The following is a 9,090-nucleotide window of genomic DNA, read 5'->3' as shown; positions in this document are numbered from 1 at the left end:
CTATAAAATTTGTTACTGTATCTTATACACATCTAGATGTGTATAAGAGACAGTATATATATTTTTGTACTGTTGCCAGTGTAAAGCCGAATAAAATATAAAATAAAATAAAGTGAGAGAAATCCCTGTAAAATTTGAGAGACGATATTCTGCGAGTGGTTTTTTACGTAACATAAACAGTTTATTCATGAGCTATTTGCTATAAAAGAAAAAGTGGGTCATGTCAGATGCTCAATAGATAGGGCTTGCTGGTATAAATTTTGTATGTTTCGTTAGCTATCTAGGCCAGTAAATGAACTCTTTGACTATAGTAAGCAATAGGGTTTCCTGCAGTCCTATAACAACAACAAATGCTATGAAAAACACTCTGCTTAGTGTGTGGTGAGAAAGTGATGATATTTTTGTTGCGCCTTCTGCTTCACTGTGCAGTTAAATCAAAAACTGTCCACGCATGATGAAACAATGTTTTGATTAGGTAGACAATTTTTTACCGCAAAGAATATTGAAGCTAGATGACCTTACTGATTGAATGACCAAGTGAACATATTTCCAGAGTGACGTAGCTCACTTCAGAAAATTTTACTCTTATTTCTTGAATGAGTTGGAGATAATTAAATTTATTTGATTTCCTAATTTTTGCATTGTTAACACTCTCTTTTGCATTATGTGGAACTAAGTTTGCCCAATAATATAATGGGGCCATCAATCAGGACAACATCGGGCCTAGCCGAATTGAGACAGTTAGTTTGGAATAGTGAAAGGAGGGGCAGAGGAAGCTTGAAACCCATTGTGGCCTGCATAAATTTGGACGTTCTTTTTTGAGATAAGTTCTTTTAGATGTTGAACTATACAGGCTCCTACACAAGTCATATCGCCAAGTAAACCTCCCATAAATTCTGACGAGTTTTATAGTATACATTAAATGTATAATATAATTTAATGATGTTTATATAGTTTTAAGGGTAGGATGACTCTTCAGTGCGAGTTTTAAGAACGTGTGTAGCATTTGGGTATGCTTTGCTAAACCTACTGTATGGCCTGGGATAGGCCCAAGGCCTACTTTCATACAATTTGCTGTTTCTGTACGATCTATTTTACAATTTTTTTTTTAAGTTAAGAAACCATTGTTTTGATTAATTAAGGATTAATATACTAACAATTTATTCCTTAGTTTTTAAACTAGGAGAGTTGCTACATTGTTTACTCACGAGTAAACTATCTCGCCGCAACTCATTAATTGAAAGCGCGGCAGTCCACAAACAACGTTTTACTCAATGCCGTAATGCGTGATTGAGTATCGAACTCTTCCTAATTAGTTATTCATTAGCTTACAACATGCGAATCACATGCAAACCCATCGTGAGGAAAATGTATGCGGATGGTTGTAGATATTCGAACAGTACTGTTTGATTTGCAGATGAATATGTTTTTAAAGTTTAAAAATTTATCTAATTATGAATATTATACAGGTAATATATGAATATATAATGTATGAATATAACGTATTAAACTTTCTCTTTCCAGTGAAATTGCACCTCCAAGGATACTCGCCAATAGACCTTAATTATCTGAATAATCTACCAAGGGACGAGACCGCTGATGTTGAAAACTTCACAAAGTGGAGAGTGAGTATTTTGCGTGGATTATCGTTTTTATTTATTTTTAAAAGTAATTCATACATCATATTGGGCCCCTTACACCCTATAATCACATATGTACACTGTGACACCAAAAACAACGAGATTAAGCTTTTCCTGGTACAGTATATTTCGCATGTTATTCTTGAAAAAATATAACACATCCTGGCCACCCAAGGGCCAAATTTGGCCACCCAAGGGCCAAATTGCATGTTATTTACACTTAAAATATGAAAATGCATTCAAAAAGTACATTGAAATTCCCTTTGAAAATTTATTCATTCATTTTGACACTAATACTATTTGGTTTTAGTAATGTCAATAAAAGAATCTGAATCTGAATCATTCAAAAGGTATAAAATAAAAGTCTATTAAAACACAAAAAAATAAAAGGACAAATCAAGAACAAAAAAGAATCTAGCAGTCCCCCATTGAATCCGCCACTGAATAATGAAGAACGATTTACTACGTCCTTCTAAACTGCTCACTGTACAGTCAATGGTGTTTGTGATGATAATTTGTTAAATATTTTTCCTTTAATTTAATACTAAAATACTGTATCTCTAAAAGGCTAAATAAAAAAAAAATACTAGTTTCTCATACCCTTGCACATCCATTCTCTGCCTCACCAAATTTTTTTATTTATTTATTTTTAAATATTTCCTTTATTTTAAAAAATGTAAGAAAATCTGGCTCGCATCAGTAAAATTCCTCTCGCGATCGTTCGTGGAAAGTAGAAGCTGTTTCCCATCGATCATTTTTGATTTGCCATCTCAGAGTAAACAACAACAATAAAAGTCCTTCATTCTCCTTTCTTCAAAATATTAGGACAAGTAACTACTTTTTTTTTTTACTTGGCCTAATAGACGTCGCTGGCTGTTCTTGGGATTCCCTTCTTTGATGTCATCAGGGTCCTGACAGCTGTACTTTTGCTAGGCAACATAGAGTTTATTGAAGATGGTGGATTTGAGCTGGACATTAAGGGAAATGCAGGTATTTATATATTTATCTTAGAAATTATTTTATTATACTATTAATTTTGATTTGTTTGAATCTAATTTATAAAAATATTTTAATGATATTTAACTTGATTTTCATTGTTGTTCTTCTTTTTCTTTTATCCTTCCTAAATGTTATAAAGCAACATCACAATAGATATAACTACTATAAAATTTGTTATGATTGAAATACCTTGCTATCAAAAACAAAATTTGTGTTTCCTTACAGAAATTAAAGCTGTTGCTGCGTTGCTTGGAGTTTCTGGCGTTGTCCTGTATCGTGGCTTTACAACGAGAACGCACAATCTCAAAGGACAGGTGTTTAGGTCATTATGTGACGCTGACACGGTAAGAAAGTCGGTTTTAAATTGTACTATGCGATGACATCATCGGGCGTACTTTTATTTAGTTTTTATTTTTTTATCATATCATCTTCTAGTCAGTGAAATCTTGGTTGATATTTGCATTAAGATATACAGGTTTCCCTCCAATTATAGACCAGTTTTTGGAGCAGCTTTGGTCTCTAATTATAAAAATAAAGATAAAGATATTTGTTAATATGAGACCACAGAAAAGAGGTCTTTAATTGGAGGGGTCTTTTAATTTGAGGGGAACCTATCTGATCATTTAAACATTGCAATACTTTTTACATTTTGAAATATTAAATTTTACGTTTTACTTTTAGGCGAATGAAACGAGAAAAAGACTCTCAAAAGCCCTCTATTGTCGCACGGTGGCAGCAATCGTTCGTAGAATTAATAGCCTCAGACGTCCAAGCTCACACTCCGGAGCATCAGTTAGCAGTGATGAGATTCAGAGTTCAGGTAAGGTTTGTATGCCCATATATAGTGATGATGTGCCTATATTTGGTCATGTGCCTATATATGGTCATAGTGATGATGTACCTATATTTGGCTAATCAATCAAACTTGTTAACTAATTTCACCAGTAAAATTCAGTATACAAAATTTTAGTAAAACATTAAAAAATTGAAATAAAATTTAAGAATCAAAAATTCTATTTTGCTTAACCCTTTTTCTTCTTCAATGACACATGCATTAACTTTCTTTTTAAACTACTTATTTAATAATGCTTTTATACTGCAATGTTATTCTATTTTAATTTACTTTATTTTTTATGATTTGATTTTAAAATAAAGCATTGAAATGAAATGAAAAAAAAATGATGTAGTATGTCATCATGACCATATTCAGGCATGTCACATTTGATAGTTGGAAATTGCTTCCTCATACAATGTTATTTTCCTCCTTCCAGGAATCTGCTAATCTTACTGCTGTTTGTTCTAGTGCATCATTATGTTGTCATACTCTATTTCGTAAAAAATATTTATAGTACCTGTCACTGTGCTGGTATGTGTCTTTATTACAGCTACGTGATATTGCTTCACAGACATAACAGATGGAATTTTAATGTATTTTTAATCAGACTCTATTTTTTTATCATAATGTATGTCGTATCTGGTCTGTCTGACATTGAACTCATAAAAATGCTATATTAAATTTCAAAGTAATAGCTATTAGAATGTGATATGGCGTCAAAGAAAATTGGATGTATCTTATCAAATCATTGGTGGCAAAGACAAGCCAGTCACTCCTTGCAAATTGTGTTTCGGAGATAATGGCCAAAAAAGTTTTGAAATGTCAACATTTTCTAAATCTTATTTTATGGCACTTAAAACTAAACTTTATATCTGTACCTCATGCTATGTTGTTATTTTCCCTATTTGGTTATTGATTTGGTTATTGTTATTGATTTGGTTATTGTCTCTGCCTGAGAAATTGCTGAAATTGTAAACATTGAATGCTTATTTCTCAATGCTGTTTTTCAAACAGCTGTGTTTAATTAACCCTTTCACTGCTGGGCCTTTTTAGGAAGAAGGTTATTTTTAAATAAGTGCCAAAAAAAAAAAGACTAAAAGAGGTTATTTTGAAATTGTTTTTTTGTGTTGGGGTGGGAAAAAAGGTTGGCTTATGGGAAAAAATTGAAATTGGAATTGTGGCATTGTGACCTTGGGGTGGCCATATTGGAAATCCCTATTTTCATAAATCTGTAAAAAAAAAGATAGAAATTCTTATGGGATGCTGTTTTTTTTTTTTTTTTTCACTGGATAATGGTGAAGATACATAAAATGAATTAAAAAAAAATCAATAGTTTGAATTATTTTCATCATTCTATTCTAAAACAGACAAAAATCCATGTTTGTCGGCAGAATCGTGAAAAAAAATTTCCAAAAATCGCTGCAAGATGAGTTTTTCACAACAGTTAGTCATTACTCCATATAATTCAGTAGAAATTACCTTCAGTTCATAGAAACAACTATAGAGGGCGCCTGCAGTACAGGAACAATTTTTAAAAGAATTATTTTCATGCCCCCGGTATTACCGGGGGAACGCAGCGAAAGGGTTAAGCACCCGTAACTTCATATAGAAATGTGTGATTTAAATGATTCTTTTATATCATTTTATAACTTTCATTTCACTGCTTAACAATGTATTAATAAGAAATAAAAATTGATTTTTTGCAAGGAGTGACTGGTCCAGATCTGTTGTCATTATGTTTTTGTACTGTACAGTATGTCATATCTGGTGCAAAGTAGTAAAACTCTAATTACCTGCCATTGTGCAGGTATATGTCTGACATTGAACTCATTACATTGAGTGGGCAGTATAACTATAAGAATGTGATTTGACTTCAAAGAAAAATTTAATGTATTTATCAGATCATTTGTGGCAAGACAAGCCAAACCAGTCACTCCTCACAAATTGTGTTTCGGAGATAATGGATTGTCAACATTTTCGAAATCTATTATATTGCACTAAACTAAACTTTGTATATCTTTACCTCATGCTATGTTGTTATTTTCCCTATTTGCAACGTTAAAAATACATTTTTTAATGATTTGGTTACGGTCTCTGCCTGAGTAATTGCCGACATGCTATTCTTTAAACAGCTGTTTCATAATGAAATGTCGGATTTAAATTATTCTTTAATCATTTTATAACTTTCATTAACTGCTTAACCCTGTATTAATAGCTAAAAATGTTTTGCGAGGAGTGACTGGTTTGGCTGTCCAGACTCTGCTATCATTATGTCAGAATAGTCAAGTTAATAAAATGCATTTTCGTAACTATGCCTTCAGATTTCCTTAGTAATTGAAAAATTTCACCTAATAATATACCTTGAATGCAAGATTGAAAGCTTAATTGTCTGTAATTCGATGTGGAATTTGAGACAAACAGGACAGGGTAAAGGTCTTCAGGCCATTTTTTCTTAGTTTTCACAAATTTGTCAGTAATCCGACAACTTGTCTACTGCGGCAGATTCATAGGGTGATCGAACCCCCAAAATTATATTAATAAAAATAGTTGTATTTTATTGTTGATAAGAATTACCGGTAAATTTTTGAAAGGTATGAGAGTGCAATTTCCGGGCACAAAAATACTATTTTCTTATAGCCGTAATTAGGCAACATTTTCAATGAAATAGGCTAACTACGGAAGTTCCGTAGTACTGTGTGTCATATCTGGTGCAAGGTCGTAAGGCTCTAATTACCTGCCATTGTGCCGGTATGTGTTTATGATACTGAACTCATTAAACGCTACATTAAGTTTACAGTAATAGCTCTGGAAATACAAGCCAATCTCAAGGAAAATATTTTAGCTGAGAGCATTTTACTTTCCAGAGGGTAGTCTACAAATGGAAAATCAATTTTAAAATATGCTTTTAATGTCAATCTCTGCCAAGTAGACCTGCTAAGAACCATTTGCATTTCTTAAGCCAAAGCAAATATTTGCATCATGTTTTCAGTGTGTTCACATTAGACTTTTCTCGTGTATGAGGCGACCCGCGTATAAGACAGCCCCAGAGTTCGAGAAGATGTCACACGTATAAAACAACCCCTCTGTTTCATCGTCGGAATTCATATTTAATTCTGCATTTTATGGTCTTGGTACTGCATTTAACTGGCTAAAAATGGAGCCAAATGCAAGGTTAATCTTTCAGTATAATACGATTTTATGAGTTTTTAAATGTTCATCAAAATCTTATTTCTCCGTATTTAAAATTGAGTTCATTCATACTAACGTTAATTAGTAGCTTTATTGCTGTAGTAAATTTGCGTGTTATGGACAATCTGCACATAAGACAAACATGATTTAATAAATATAAAATCTGTATGTCATGCGTATAAGACAACCCCTTTTTTTCAATCGTAATTTGCTATTTTAAGCCTTGTCTTCCAGTACCTTTCAGTGCAAACAGCGTAGATATTATTAACATTCTCCTTGTCAATTTGCCCAAGTCATACTGAAGTTTAACCGAGTGAACGCTTCCCAGGAAGAATAAACTAATGCGAACAGCGTACTAGGTAAAATCTTCCTGAGCATGATTTACTACCATGTGCCATTTCACTTTTTACAATGCTTCCATAACTGACCATGCAATGGAAAAATCCTACTATCTATGTTTAAACACAGGCGTGGAAACAACCTAATGCATACTTGAATCCAAGTTGGTAAAATTTATCCAATGTGAAAAGGACATAGGTCAGGGTCACACGAGAGCCCTAGTTACCGGATCAGGAGCTAACCATTAGCGATAACCGTTAGCACATTGTGGAATGCCCGATAGGATAGTGTTAACCGTATAGAATCCGGATACGCTAACTGTTAGCAAGGGCTATCAGTTAGCAAGTTAAGTGCATTTCTATCATCAACCAATCACACGTGGCCAGTGATTCGATCATCATTTTCTTGGTATCTGGATTGGGGATTTTCTTGTATGAATGCACAGATGAGCGCACTATGTTTGTGATCTGGATCCTACTAACCGTTAGCTGCCATGTGTGAACGTAGCCATAAAGTTCCATCATATAATAGTGGGCCTATTTTATGTGACACATACTTGTGGTTTGCCCAAATATGGGTATGAATAATGATAATGACATCATGTTCATTTAAGGATGTGATATGGCATCATTATGCCTTAAAATGGGCAATTCATACAAAATTGTGACAGAAAAGAGAGCAGAGAGTTTGGAAAAGCTTAAAAGAAATAACAGTTAAAATTATCATGCCCATATAAGGATGTGATATGGCAATACCCATAATATGTGCAATTTATACAAATTTGTAACAGAAAACCTGAGTTTGGAAAAGCTTCAATGAAATAACATTAGATAAAATTGAATGTATTATCAAATAATTTTTTTTTCCCCTCCAGACTCTGTTATCAAACCACTGCAGCAGTCTTCCCCAGTGACTTCAAAAAGTTCTGCGACTCACTCCACCAGCTCACATAGTTTCCCAGGCGAGGGTTTCATTGGATTAGTCGACATGCCTAGCTTCCAAAATCTCAATGTAAGAACTACAAAGTCCTTTATATATTAACGTACCAACCATTATTTAAACTGTGTATTAATTATTTTTATATATAATGCTTTACTGATAATTATTTACATAGACCTATATTTAATATTATAACATGAAATAATAATTTTGATTTTGATTGGCTGATATGCAGAGAGCTCCTGGGCAGTGAACTTTTGAGCAATCGTGTCTGGTATCAACTGAGGCTGTGTTTACATTCTTGTTATGATTTAAATATGTCATGTCTTCATATGTTTCTTGTATTTATGTGAATGGCGGAATAAATGATATGTGATATGAAATAACATGCCATGCTATCAGATTTTTGTTTGTCAGACTTCAAAATGTTTGATCAAACTTTCTCATATCAGACATGTATATATTTTAACGTATACTTACAATAAGTAATTGATTTAAAGTAAATTTAACTGCTCCCTGAGTAAACTTACAAACATCTTGTCTATTAGAATTTAAACAGTTCTGTAAAATCAAAATAAATTTTTTTTTTTAACCTGTTAAGTGTTTATATACTTGCAATATGTTGATTCAGTTATTCACTTGATATTTATTTTCTTGTAGTGTAATAAATTGGACCAACTGTGTATGAACTTATGTGCTGAAACTCTACAACAATTTTACATTCATAATGTCTTTACTAGCAGTATAGAAATTGCAAGGTATGTATAATGAAGGGAGTTGCAGAGCTTACCAATATCTACTGGTGATATGTGTTCCACATACTGGGAGACAATTACTGCTTTTTAATGCATGCATTAACAAGCACATGACCCATGTTGCAGGCCTACTTAAAATATAATATGTTATACTGATTATAGTGCTTCATGCCAATAAGGCCTCTAAGCATTTCACATTACTACCCCTGGTCATTGGATCAAGCACATATTGAACACATACACAGCTCCCTGGTGAGAATTCCATTATGTTGCAGATTTAAACGGTGCATTTTGTGTTTAAGCCTACCAGATATTTATACTCCTGGGTGAAGAGAGGCGGTGGGAAAGTGCCTTGCCTAAGGACACAAGCGAAATGCACAGCGAGAGATTGAAC

The 9,090-nt window shown here is 33.2% G+C and overlaps 1 protein-coding gene across 5 annotated transcripts in view; it reads left to right on the top strand.

Moving 5' to 3' along the window:
- LOC117109763 (myosin-I heavy chain-like) overlaps positions 1–9,090 on the top strand; it is an 85,154-nt gene that overhangs the window by 62,712 nt on the left and 13,352 nt on the right. For all 5 annotated transcript variants that reach the window (XM_033252174.1, XM_033252176.1, XM_033252177.1 and 2 more), the window contains 6 exons: positions 1,525–1,625; positions 2,504–2,630; positions 2,865–2,983; positions 3,321–3,459; positions 7,877–8,013; positions 8,602–8,699. In XM_033252174.1, the coding sequence (XP_033108065.1) occupies positions 1,525–1,625; positions 2,504–2,630; positions 2,865–2,983; positions 3,321–3,459; positions 7,877–8,013; positions 8,602–8,699 (721 nt within the window). The remainder of the gene's footprint in view (positions 1–1,524; positions 1,626–2,503; positions 2,631–2,864; positions 2,984–3,320; positions 3,460–7,876; positions 8,014–8,601; positions 8,700–9,090) is intronic.

Source organism: Anneissia japonica, unplaced genomic scaffold (assembly GCF_011630105.1).
Source record: "Anneissia japonica isolate Jap-2015-1 unplaced genomic scaffold, ASM1163010v1 scaffold3782_len1007564_cov172, whole genome shotgun sequence".
NCBI lineage: Eukaryota > Metazoa > Echinodermata > Crinoidea > Comatulida > Comatulidae > Anneissia > Anneissia japonica.
The sequence above is the reverse complement of the archived record's forward strand: the minus strand, read 5'-3'. Positions and strand labels throughout refer to the sequence as shown.